General features: G+C 45.0%; 1 protein-coding gene across 3 annotated transcripts in view; it reads left to right on the top strand.

Moving 5' to 3' along the window:
• The window catches only part of MYOM2 (myomesin 2), an 88,603-nt gene that overhangs the window by 19,212 nt on the left and 55,740 nt on the right, over positions 1-13,651 (top strand). For all 3 annotated transcript variants that reach the window (XR_014561901.1, XM_083729911.1, XM_083729912.1), the window contains exons 6-9: positions 1,017-1,109; positions 8,945-9,033; positions 9,123-9,173; positions 12,238-12,402. Coding sequence is in view for 2 of the 3 variants with exons in the window: in XM_083729911.1 (XP_083586037.1) it covers positions 1,017-1,109; positions 8,945-9,033; positions 9,123-9,173; positions 12,238-12,402 (398 nt within the window). In the remaining variant the exon portion in view is untranslated. The remainder of the gene's footprint in view (positions 1-1,016; positions 1,110-8,944; positions 9,034-9,122; positions 9,174-12,237; positions 12,403-13,651) is intronic.

The following is a 13,651-nucleotide window of genomic DNA, read 5'->3' as shown; positions in this document are numbered from 1 at the left end:
TTTAGTCATGACCTGTCTGGGGCTTAATATTATGTCTATCTTCAACTTTATATGAAGTAATTAAGTCTGTGAGCAGTATTAGGGATGTATAAGTAATGTATTTCCACTGTGTTTCCACAGTAGGTAAAATGTTGCCTCCCCACTGTCCAGGGTTGCTATCGTGCCAGTTGATATGTATGTGAATGGTTCCTTTTACCCCTTGCCACCTGTCATAGGATCATAGTAAGCTGCCTTACACTAAGACAATTGGTCTACCAGTATTGTCTATACTGACTTGTGGAAGCTCCAGGATTTCAGCAGAAATCTTCTCTATCAGCTCTTGGAGCTACTGGGGCTAAACCTGAGGCCTTATGCATGCAACAAAGATGCTCTACTGATGAGTTACTGTCCTCCTCCTTTCCCTGCCATTCTAAAGACAGATTTGGTAAGGGCTGGTGATGGAGAAAGACAGATGCTAGCATAAAGCCAAACAGGGAGGCGCACAGTTAGTCATGCTCTTCCAGATGTTTCAGGGAGAAATAGAATGTCATATTGCACTACAGGGAAGCTTACTGCATGATGGCTGTAATTCAATGGTGCAATAATCACATGCAGACTCCCATGTGACTATTAGCACGACTATTTGCTTAGGAAGTTCTCCTGTGCCTTTAATAACTGCGCAGAAGAGGGAATGATTGCAGGATAGCTTATAAAGTTTCTAGGGGAGCTACACTTAGTGAGATTCTCTGTTATGCAGCCATTAAAGTGACAGAAGTCCTGTCTTCCTGCATGCTCAGCCATCCCAGCTGGATTGAGCAGTGAGCCTAACTAAATAAGATTATGGACATCTATGTTCAATACACATAGTTTGTACATTTCCACTACACCATCCGTTCTATATACGTGCAGAAGGTCACTGAAACGGGGCAAACAGCTGGTGTTCTTACCATTGTTATGTCCTAAATGCCATCGAATTGCTCCTTACTTACTGTTGCAATTTGTTTATTGGTGCGATCTGTCCTCTTTTCATGTGTTAGGTATAAAAATGAAGAACTGATTACTCCTGCAAGTGAGCCTGGGAAGTACACAATCGAAAGCAAATATGGGGTGCATGTCTTGGATATAAACCGGTAAGGATATATTTTTCTTTTTTAGGGAAGTACGTTTATGTGAATAAATGACCTCTATAAATATAGTGTACTATGCCACAGCAACTATAGGGAGAGTCAGATGACCACCCCATGGATTCAGAAAACATGGACTGTGTGCAGCAGCCCCACACCCTTTGCAACCTAAACCTTGGCCACTTGTGTGATTGGTGCATGTGAAGGGACTGTACATGAGAAGAATCCTGATAGGGCTTGAATCCCCCATGTGGATGAGCTCTATGTGAGCATATCTGTATGTGCATTGAGCACCAAACATAGGGCATACCTGTCAACTGCCCCGGGGGAAAAAATGGACATTTTGTTTTCCCCCATGAGAGCATGGTGGCTATTTGCTCTTGCCCGATTTCAGGCCAATATCTCACTCCAAGAAAGCATGTTTTCCAGGTCCATGATCTTGCACAGCACCCCGAAACATGTGTTTTAGGGTGCTGTGCCCAAAGAACTGCTTTTTCATGTCTGCAGTCTCATGTGGTGCCCCAAAACATGTGTTTTTGGGCAACATGACTGAACAAGCGTTTTTTCTGGGTCCATAATCTTGCGCAGGTCATGTGACTCACATGGGATTTTGGACCCGGAAGACGGTGTTCTGGATTTGGGCTGCATCACTTGGGAGGGTATGGCCACTATGATCATAGGGGAGAAAGAAGATCATCAGAACCTTCTAATATGTTACACAAACCATTGGTCCTCTTAGACTAAGAATGGAGGGAGTCTATTGCATTGGTAGGCACTGTAAAGTTCACAGTCTGCTTAGACCATGACTTACCTGTAGTTAGTTGTTTCAAAGAAAAGTGGGCAAAATATTTTCTTGTGGGTGTGTGTGAGTGAGCCCAGGTGGAGACTTGCTTCAGGCAGAGCCTTGTGAACGAGGGAGATGAAAACCGGAATGGCTGTCTGAATGCTGTAGCACAACTTTTGGAAGTATTGACCTAGGCTGGTGGCAGCACCGTTTGGACTCCAGAGCAAAACAGGCTGCAAAATAACCAGATAAATTTGTGGCTCTTATGTTGCTTGCCCCTGATCTAATGGAAATTGATGAAACAAATCCTCAATTTTACCAACTGCTGTAAACAGACAACACGAATGATTGTTTGGCCAGTCAGATAATTACAAATCGATCAGACTGCTGTCTTTGGCGGTCAGCAGCAAAAGCTGGCTGGAGTTTAAGTAGCCATCAGCCAATTTAAGGAAAGAGAATGCTAAAGAAGCCAAAAGAAGAAGAAGCTAAAATTGACTTTTATGATCATGGGAAATGCAAGCAAAGGCTAATGCTTCATTGTCTCATATCCACTTTCCATAAGAAGGATCGGGGGGGGGGGGGGATGTTATTTTTTTCTCCTAGCAATTAGGCCGAAACCTGTCTAATAGCAGCTTGGAATCTGCCTGATTTAATGTTTGTATCTTTTTCTAGAACGGTGATGGTCTTCTGTCCTTTTCCATTCAGGGAGATGATTTTCCCCTCTCCCCAGTATCTTTCCATGTTATCATTTCTTCTGACTTCTTAGGCGTCTTGGGGTCAAATTGTAGATGTGATGGCATTTATGTCTTTAAGCTCTTGTGTGGTGGGATGGGTAGCCAGACTGGGGCTGTGACATGGGGAGAGAAGGCTTTCACCCTTTGATTCCAAGCTGGACCATGGATTAAAGCCCCCTCCTCATACCATAGTTCCAGTCTGGATATACCCTCTCTCCATGCCAGTGGTTTATAAGCAAAGGCTAAAGGTGTGAATCCCATCACACTTAGTTTGCACCTGGAAAGGACAATAATCCCTGGAAAAGCCAGTGAATGAAGTCTAGACGCATTTGGCTGAAAGGGTCTTCTTCTAAGTGTCTCTATATTTGTGTGATTGAAGGTGTGCTTGTGGGAATTTGGACACGTCTTGAGATGGGATGTTTTTGGTGCCTATGCTTGTTTGCTTGGATGAAGAAGAGATTGAGGAGCAGGGAGTGGATGCATTTGGTGGTGCTAATGGAAAAGATGCTGCGCTAATGAATCACTAAGAAACTTGCTGAATATATACCGGTATATATTCAGGTGTGATCATTACTTATTACTTTATATAATTAGCTGGAATAAATTAATAGGTACCAATGAGCAACTGTGCTGTCCGGTGGAGGCGCTCTCTTTCTTTTATGGTTTTCTGAGGGCTTTTGTTCTCTTTCCACGTCCATTTTCCTCTGTCTTACACACACCCTAATAAAGCCGCCCACTGAAACCAAATCCGATAGCTCAATTGGTAGAGAATGAGATTCTTGATCACAGGTCCATGGGTTCAAATCCTACATTGGGCAAAAAGATTCCTGATTTGCGGGAGGGTTGGACTGGATGATGCTTGGGTTTTTTTTGAAATGTTTTTATTGTTTTTTTTCACAAATATTTAAGCACACAAACAGATAAACAAAGACATAAACAAATAAACAATCATAAATCATAACCTTTTTGAGCCTTAATCTAATTTACATTGTTAAGTGACTTCCTCATATCCCCATGGTTGGGTTTTAATGGATATCATTTTAACGGTTTTCCAATTCAGTATTCTTATAAAATTTACTTAATCCTTAACATCTTTCTTTCTAACCAATTCAGTATTCAACATATTGAATCATCACAAATTACATATATAAATCCTAAGCCTATCCGGTATTTGCAAGTCCCCCTCCTCCCATTAATTTAACTTAACATATTTAACTAAATATTCGTTGAATTATGTGTCCACCACATAATTAGTAATACATCATTAACTATGTGCATATGTTTCTTTTTTTCTTTTTTACATTCATTTACTTGCCCCTCCTTTTCTACAGTGAGCTCAAGGTGCTGTACCATGTTCTTTTTATCCATTTTTATCCTCACAACAACCCCTTGAAGCTGGTTAGGCTCAGAGTGTGACTGGTTCATTCAGCGACCTTCATTGCCAAAGGGGCATCTGAATCTGGGCATCCCCATTTCTAGAACAAAACTCTTAAATATCACTCCAGACTGCTGCTTATTGCAGATTATGGTACGTAATTAATTGAATTAATTAACAGAGTCATACTGTTGCACCCAGAAAGGCACCTACAGCAACTTCTTCTACAGCTGATATTTAATGCCCCTTCCCAAGTCTTTTGCGATGCAGTAATTTGGACATCAACCCTTATAATCCCCATATTACAGAAAGGGGGAATATTTAGTGACAGCCAAGAAAAATAAGCCCGAGATCAGAAAAAGCTGAATGGAGTGCTTTGGGCGTTCCCTCTTGATATTAATTGACAATCTTTGGAATGGAAGGAGAATGAATTTTTTAGTGTTGCATCAAGGTGTGTATCTGTGTTTTGCACAATGCAGTTTGTACTCATTAGTATTCATGTATACTCTTGAATTATGATGTCCCGCCACAAATTTTATTCCACAGTTTAACCCACTCCATCTTTCAGAAAGCCAGGCATTTGCATTCAGGTGAAGCTTACTGTCCATCATTCTTGTCCTGGACAAAAAAGAAAAGAAAAACTGATTATGGATTTCCAGATGTTTTGGGACTAAAACTCCCATCATCCCTAGCTAACAGGACCAGTGGTCAGGGATGATGGGAATTGCAGTTCCAAAACATCTGGAGGGCCAAGTTTGGCCATGCCTGATTTAAAACTTTTGGGATTTTTTTGGGAAAATAACAACCTCACATAATTAGTGAATGAAGACCATAGTTATGAAGGCGATTCATGAACTGATCTTGAATCTGTTTAGATTTTTTGCAAAGTAGTCCAGAGGAGATGAAGTCTTATTAAGATTTGAAGATATATCCTGGAAAGTTGCAGACATCTCTAGTGTCATTTTTGGGTGGTGGTGGAGCTATAGAACAGCTAAGATTCTCCGCCTATTTCAGTATTCTTCTCAGCTGTTCATGCCAATATGCTGAGCTTCTAGTCATCCGATACTTGGCCACTTCAAGCAGCTTAGGAATTTCTTGGCTGTCATCTTAGTGGTTCTCTGAAGCTTATGCAGAGAACTTTTCCTTCTGATGCAAGTGTGACATTTATTCCTATGAATATACTGGGTGCTCCTTGGCTCCAATGGAAAAATTCTTGAAGAGCCAAAGATGTGGCATCACTCTACCATTTTTTTAAAAGTTGCAATTGGACCCTCTTCCATCTGTCCATTTGCCTGTCTCAGAGGACTCTGACATCTGCACCATAATCTAGTCCCATCCCCCCCCCCACATTTTGGATCCATCAGCTCACTCTGTGTGGTTGTCTCTCTGTGTGTTTGTTTCAACAGCCAGGTGTTGCAGCGTTTATTTTCATATACTGTGGCCTTTCATATTCCTTTTCCTGGAACAAGCAGCAAAACAAAATGGCTTCTCTTTCCCATTCACTGCTTTTCAATTGGTCAGTGTTTCTACTTCCTATTGAAACCAGCAGCTGAGATCCCAATTTATTAAATTGTGCACCATATGTGAGATTTCACTTATGCGTAGCATTTATCCAGATATGAAGAACCTGTGACCATGCAAGATTTTTCTTCTGCCTGAGGCAAAAGAGCAAATGGTGCCCAGTACCAAGTATATGTAGTACCAAAAGCTGGTCAAATTATTTTGGTACCTGGGGCAAAACATCTCGTGAGGACAACTCTCCTTCCCTGGGAATCAAAATACAACCAAAAAATTTAAATAACTAGTCGTTTACTGCCCTTTCATGACACTCCAAGCCACAGACCAGAAGTGGCAATATCACTCTGCCTAACAGTAAGATGAGGCTTGGTTGTTGTACTCCAGTTCCCATCAGCTCCAACTAGAATGACCATCATGGATGATGGGAGTTATAGTCCAATACACTATGGAGGCTATAAGTTCCCCATTCCTGAAGTATGATTTCATATCCTCTACCTTTGAATTCATAAAATTAATCGATTTCAGATCTCCCCTGCATATTATTCTGTGGTTTCTGCTGTATCATCTACTGTGGCAATGCCTTCATTGACTGCTTAAGACCCCAGTTCCTCATGAACTGCTGCCACCCACATGAACCCGCCTGGGGAGATGAGGGAGCTGGCCAGGAACCCAGACAGCTGGTGTGGGGTCCTCTAATTCTGGTGGAGGGAGGTCCCAATTCATTGGTTCCTCAGGATCATTGACAATGTAGAGATCAGATGGGGGAGGGTTGTGCTCCTTTGCTCTTTTTTGGAGGAGGCCTCATGTTTGAGGACCAGGCAAATGGATACGAGGGTACAATCAGTGCCGGATTTACGTATAAGCTAAACAAGCTATAGCTTAAGGTAAAGGTAAAGGTACCCCTGCCTGTACGGGCCAGTCTTGACAGACTCTGGGGTTGTGCGCCCATCTCACTTAAGAGGCCAGGGGCCAGCGCTGTCCAGAGACACTTCCGGGTCACGTGGCCAGCGTGACATCGCTGCTCTGGCGAGCCAGAGCCGCACACGGAAACGCCGTTTACCTTCCCGCTGGTAAGCGGTCCCTATTTATCTACTTGCACCCGGAGGTGCTTTCGAACTGCTAGGTTGGCAGGCGCTGGGACCGAGCAGCGGGAGCGCACCCCGCCACGGGGATTCGAACCGCGACCTTTCGATCGGCAAGTCCTAGGCGCTGAGGCTTTAACCCACAGCGCCACCTGCGTCCCTTAGCTATAGCTTAGGGCCCCCTAAAAAAATTAAAGGGGGGAAACTGGATGTACATTTCCAAAATATAAGATAAAAAACAAATAAAATAAAACAAAACCTACGTACAGTAACAGTGTTGTGTAGGCTCCTATGATGTAAGTAATGGGCGTCGCATATAGCATATATTCAACACAAAAAACAATGACAGTTTGTTGTTGACAAAGGACAGCTGGACATATAAAGGGCCCCATTAGCTTAGAGCCTCATTGAACCTGGGTACGATTCACCTTCCCTTCCATTTGCTAACCTCTCAGGCAAAGTGCTAATGCCCAAATAGGAACTGTCAGTAAATATTTTCCCAACAAAGTTGTGCTCATAAAAGATAACTCACATTTCTTTACTATTTGTCATGTGAAGACAGCACCAACAACCTTGTTATTGTCTAGGTACAGTCAGTGCATGATCTGTGTTTCCTTTATTAGCAAGGCTGTTGCTATTTCCACAGAGATTTTCCACAGGTGTGCAAAATATAGATAAGGATCTAGTGGTGATGATGAAGATAGGGATCTAGTGGTGATAACAACAGTAAAAAGGCTTCCCTTCACTCTTCAGAAATAGACTGTTATCAGGCACCTTTTGATCCAATCTATAGGTACTGAATTTTGGCTGTTCATTTCAACTTTACAGAAGTCCAGAAACAATTCTGAGTATAGTTTGCCCTTTCCAAAATTATTTGAAGGCATAGACATTTATCAGAAGTGAGCAGAAATTTCATTTTAGATTAGCTGCTTTGAGTTCCCTTAGAAAGAAAAGTAGGATAATAAAATAAATAGTATCCATTGCATCCACACTACAGCCTTGTTTTTCTTTTTGTTTGTTTTTTGCTAATGACTATAATTCACTTTTTGCAATATAACACACAATTTTCAAGTCTCTGTGACTATTAAATTCCACCGATTCGCCTCTAGTTTTTGCAATGCATGAGCAATGATCTGCCTCTAGGAGGAGCTACAACCCTTAGATATGACTACTGTAAAGTGATTCCAGAGTTTACTGTCATTCATAAGCGAGTTATCAAAATGAAGTAGTGAACATTTCACCTTTCAGTGATGTCATAGACCAAAGGAAGTGCTCTGATTGCAGATCTTCACTTTGTCTTTCCTCCTCGTTGCCTCCTCTCCGTTCTCTTCATGCAAAGCAAGGCTGTGAAATTGTTTCTTTTGCGAAAAGGTCCACTTCACACCACAAAAGCTAACCGGGCATCCCAACTCTCTGTGTCGGCTATCATCTGTCAAATCAGAAGCAAATGTGAAAGCGATAGTTATATCCTCTTTTTTCACCTTTCCTTATCTATAATATATCTATCTAATCTCAATATGATCTTTGGAGAGGAAATCTGAAACTTCATCTTTAAAGGCACAGGCGTTCAAAATGTGGTCTCCTGACACTTAGGAGGAAATTTGTCTAGTGAACATGTTAGGATATATCTGGATTTTACACAGAAGCATCCAAGCACATATTCTCAAGTGTATCACAAACGTATTGCAGTTTTTTAAAGGTTTCTTGCAGGACCCTGGGACCTGAAGACTCAGTGGAAGTTCAATTTTAAAACATGTTCCAAAGAGTTTGATTCCTTCTGTGCTCATCTTTATGGCATTGTTGTTGTTGTTGTTTAGTCGTGCCGACTCTTTGTGACCCCATGGACCAGAGCACGCCAGGCACTCCTGTCTTCCACTGCCTCCAGCAGTTTGGTCAAACTCATGCTGGTAGCTTTGAGAACACTTTATGGCATTACTTGGGTCAAATTCATCTGTGGAAGTAGAAAGTCTTGTTTCTGCTAAATGAGCAATATCAGACTTCTTGCTGCTGTTTTGAACCTGAACCTGTATTTCAGGGGTGGGGGGTTGTTTTTCAACCTGAGGGCTGCATCCCTTTGTGGAAAAGCTTTTGGGGACCATATCCCAGTGGTGGGCGGTACTGGAACCCACATTGGGTGGGTCCAATACCAAAAGTGTGCAGGGCCACCCCCACTCTATTTCTCTGATAGACACGCACAGGGGTGGTGTGTCTCATTTTGCCTTGTGAGTTGAAACAGGAAGTGTCTGTGGAAAAGGGGCTGAGCCAGTTCTCCCTCCTCTGGCAGTCTAGTAAAAAGGTTTTGTAAGTACTGTGATCTTGTATGAATCTTTCCCTCTGACCTTTTTTAGAGCTCACTATGATGACACCGCTACCTACACCGCCGTGGCGACAAATGTGCATGGTCAGGCATCCACCAGTGCTGCTGTCGTCGTGAGGAGTAAGTAAGCTACAGAGACAGTCCAAAGAGAAATACCCGCAACGATGCTTAAGTTGCTCATGTCAGAACTGTTTGTCCCTTTCTTTCAGGGTTCAGAGGCGATGAGGAGCCTTATCCTGCTGGAGTTCTTCCTATTACCTGTAAGTCCACTTAGTAATTTGATGTAGTCGCATGGGTGTCAGGAGTTTCCGTAGTACATTTCCCCAGAATCATAATAAATTTTGCTTCAAGTCTGCTGTTGGGCACAATTTAAGATGGCAGTTTTAACCTATACAACTCTGAACAGCCTGGAGCCTGCATATCTAAGAAACACCTCAATCTCAACGAGCTCTTTGCACTGTTAGGAGAGGACTTCTTGTGGGTGCCAAATAACATCTGCTGGGGCTGTTGTGTGTCGAGGTCCCCAAGTGGTGTAGTGGTTAAGAGCGGTAGTCTCATAATCTGTTGAACCGGGTTCGCATCTCCGCTCCTCCACTTGCAGCTGCTGGGTGACCTTGGGCTAGTCACACTTCTCTGAAGTCTCTCAGCCCCACTCACCTGACAGAGTGTTTGTTGTGGGGGAGGAAGGGAAAAGAGAATGTTAGCCGCTTTGAGACTCCTTCAGGTAGTGATAAAGCGGGATATCAAATCCAAATCCAAACCCCAAATAAAACACAATTCACACATAATTTTAGTTTAAGGTTTTTGGCATAATTTTGGCCACAACTTTATTAAAATACAAAAAATGTGAGTGGTTGCTTAGGCATTGGTTAGACTATCTGACCCCGCATGGGGACAGACTGACATTTCGCACGACCGTGAAAGTCAGAAAGGGAGAACATTTTGGGGAGAGAAATGGAGAAGGGGACCTTCCCTCACCTCTCCCCAAATGCTCCAAGGGGCTCTTGCGTGGCCCTAGCCCCTTGTCAGGGGTTTGGACAAAAGCATGGCGAGCCCCTGGATTTCTTTAACAGAATACCCTTGCAGCAGCAGCATTAGAGGGGCAGGCACAGCCAATTCATGCCCCTCTACCAACCAAATCCTAAAACCAATGCCTAACCACAACCTTACAAGTTGTGACAATTTGCTATGCAGTAGGCAAAAACCAAATGGCACCAGCCAATCAGCCAAATTGACAAAATTCCTACCCTGCCCCTGCCCCAAAAGCAGACGACCCCATGACAGGCATAGCAAGGTCAACCCAAACAACCCTAAATATAGGGAGGGTGGACAGGCAATCCGATGCGTGCAGCGAAAAGAGGAAGCTCAACACTGCGCGCAGGGGTTTTAACCTTTCTAGCTGTCAATCAGAAAATGGCAACATCAAAATCTCCCCCACAACAAGGGGAGCCCAATCACAACAGTGGCCAACTCAATTTGACCTGCCCAGCAACAGTGGGGTGTCCTGTCAGCTCCCACCACACCACGTGCTCTCCATTAAGGAGAACATGCTATAGCAGGACCTTCTAAGCCAAGGTTTCCCAAACTTGGGTCTCCAGCTGTTTTTGGACTACAGTTCCCATTATCCCTGACCACTGGGCCTGCTAGCTAGGGATGATAGGAGTTGTAGTTAAAAACAGTTGGAAACCCAAGTTTGGGAAACCCTGTTCTAAGCAGTGCTCCTGGTCTGTGGAACTCCTTCCCAAAACAAGCTCACCAAATGATCAACTCCTGAGGGAAAGGCTAAACCAGGGGTCTGCAACCTTTAAGACAAAAAGAGCCACTTGGACCTGTTTCCGAAGAAAAAACAACAACTGGGAGCCGCAAAACCATTGCGACATTTAAAACAAATATAACACTGCATACATTGTTTCTTAGCCCAATGTTATCCTCGTCATTATAAAAATAACTTTTTTGACACTTTTTAATTATTTTTTGTTTGACCCCTCAGAATTACTCCTCCTCATAGAAATAAACGTTATATTAACAAGTTACCTTTTTTTGAGTGTGTGTTCTTCACTCCCCTTCAAAACAGTAGCTGCAAATTGCAAAGCAATAGCAGCAAATCAGCCAGTAACAAAGACATGCTAAATACCGTATTTTTCGCTCCATAGGACGCACTTTTCCCCTCCAAAAATGAAGGGGAAATCTGTGTGCGTCCTATGGTGCGAATGCAGGCTTTTGCTGAAGCCTGGAGAGCGAGAGGCATCGGTGCGCACCGACCCCTCTCGCTCTCCAGGCTTCAGGAAGCTATCCGCAAGCCTTGCAAGCCCGGCGGGAGTTCCCACAGGCTCACAAGGCTTGCGGGCAGCAGCCTGCAGCCCCAGCGAGTGTCCGCAAGCCTTGCGCGCCTGGCGGGAGCTCCCGCCAGGCGCGCGAGGCTTGGGGCGGCAGCCTGTTGCCCGAAGCACAGGGAGCCCTCCGGAGGGCTCCCCGTGCTTCAGGCGAGTGTCTGCAAGCCTTGCGCGCCCGGCAGGAGCTCCCGTCGGGCGCGCGAGGCTTGGGGCGGCAGCCTGCCGCCCGAAGCACGCGGAGCCCTCCGGAGGGCTCCCCGTGCTTCGGGCAAGTGTGTGCAAGCCTTGCGCGCCTGGCAGGAGCTCCCGTCGGGCGCGCGAGGCTTGGGGCGGCAGCCTGTTGCCCGAAGCACAGGGAGCCCTCCGGAGGGCTCCCCGTGCTTCGGGCGAGTGTCTGCAAGCCTTGCGCGCCCGGCAGGAGCTCCCGTCGGGCGCGCGAGGCTTGGGGCGGCAGCCTGCCGCCCGAAGCACGCGGAGCCCTCCGGAGGGCTCCCCGTGCTTCGGGCAAGTGTGTGCAAGCCTTGCGCGCCTGGCAGGAGCTCCCGTCGGGCGCGCGAGGCTTGGGGCGGCAGCCTGTTGCCCGAAGCACAGGGAGCCCTCCGGAGGGCTCCCCGTGCTTCGGGCGAGTGTCTGCAAGCCTTGCGCGCCTGGCAGGAGCTCCCGTCGGGCGCGCGAGGCTTGGGGCGGCAGCCTGCCGCCCGAAGCACATGGAGCCCTCCGGAGGGCTCCCCGTGCTTCGGGCGAGTGTCTGCATGCCTTGCGCGCCCGGCAGGAGCTCCCGTCGGGCGCGCGAGGCTTGGGGCGCGAGGCTTGCCGGAGCCGCGGCAAAGGCGTTAAAGAGCCGCATGCGGCTCCGGAGCCGCAGGTTGCCGACCCCTGGGCTAAACTGTCCTATGTTTGATGTCTTGCTGGGGTTATGCATCTCTCTATCTTGTTTTTTCTCCCTCTATTACTGTACTTCACGCTAACTTCATTCTTGTTTTGCTTACAGTGCCCATGCCCCTGGACATCTGCTTCTCCCATTTTGATGTTCAGTTCTTGGAGAGGTTTGGTGTCACCTTTGGTGTGGAAGGGGAAACGTTGACCCTCAGGTGTGATCTGCTGATTACACCAGAGCTGAATCGCCTTCGACCTCGGGCTGAGTGGTACAGAGATGGTAAGTTTTTCTTTCTTCAGGTGAAACATGTGGCTGCTCTTAAATGACCGCTCACCTTTTTCTCAGGTGGGCGGTGATTGCGGCCTTAAAGTTGTGGCCATTTTAAAATCCACATTGTTGTCTGCTTGAGTTATTTTATCCCACTTCACTTTAGTCGCTGCCAGGGGAGGGGGCACTGCAACTGGGAGCACAGTTTTATTTTGAATTTTTCAAGGGTTATAGTATTGTGTGATGTCAGTCAGAAGCGTACTCTGTGGGTGTCCTTGGGTAGATTCCTCAAGAGCACCAGACATGTTGATAGTGACTGCTATCTCTCTGCAAATCTTCAGTGTGCTCTGAATTAATAGCAATAGTCTAGAAAGCCAGTGGTAAAAGCCCTCTTGGGTAAGGGCGTTACTAATGGACTGATGAATATTTTTCTTTAAAAAGTACTGATTTTAGCACACTCAGCATAGATAAGTCTGGGTTTGCGTTCACTCCCTTGTACAAGTTGTTTCATTTTTCTCAGTATTAATTATACGAACGGATAAGGTGGACTTCCGCAGTTTACTTCCCCTAACTGGACCCAGGGGAATTTTCTGCTTGCACCAAATTACTATAGTTTAAAGCATTTATTGGCTATTAAACTCTGGGGAATTCAGTATGTATAAAAATCAGTTAAGTCAGATCCTGTTTATGGTTCACACATTCTGGAAGTACAAAGAGACACATTTCAGATTTCTGCTGCTGATTAACATTATAGGATTTCCATTCTAAAATACTTGGCAAAAGTAGGCTTGCCATACAACAGGAAAATTCACGACATGTCCTGATTTTGAGGTGTAAAATCAGTCAGATGAGTGGGATGTAATAATAATAATAATAATAATGGAATAGGACACCCCTATTTTCATTGGAGAAATGTTGGAGGGTATGGATACAGGATATGACCTACAACATGCTTTCAGCCAATGATATATTGAGATGGCCACTGGTTGTCATGGAGGCCATGAAGTCCTCAACTGGGACACTCAAGGTAGTCTTAGTATGAAAGTTTAGTTTCCCAACACTACTCTGTGGGAGTTCTCCAACACCACCTTCTGGCCCCAAGCACAAGGCGCCAATGACATTACAATCACTTAATTGCATAGGTGTTAATTGCACAGTTAATTGCACAGTCTAAAATATTCTGACTTTTGAAAGTTGTCTGTGTATTTCCAGACACAACTCGTGCAGAGATCTGAACTTAAGTGCTCATTGTAACAAGACC

This window comes from Podarcis gaigeae (assembly GCF_964106915.1).
Source record: "Podarcis gaigeae genome assembly, chromosome: 3".
In the NCBI taxonomy this organism is placed as follows: domain Eukaryota; kingdom Metazoa; phylum Chordata; class Lepidosauria; order Squamata; family Lacertidae; genus Podarcis; species Podarcis gaigeae.
This window is presented reverse-complemented; position numbering and strand designations above follow the sequence as displayed.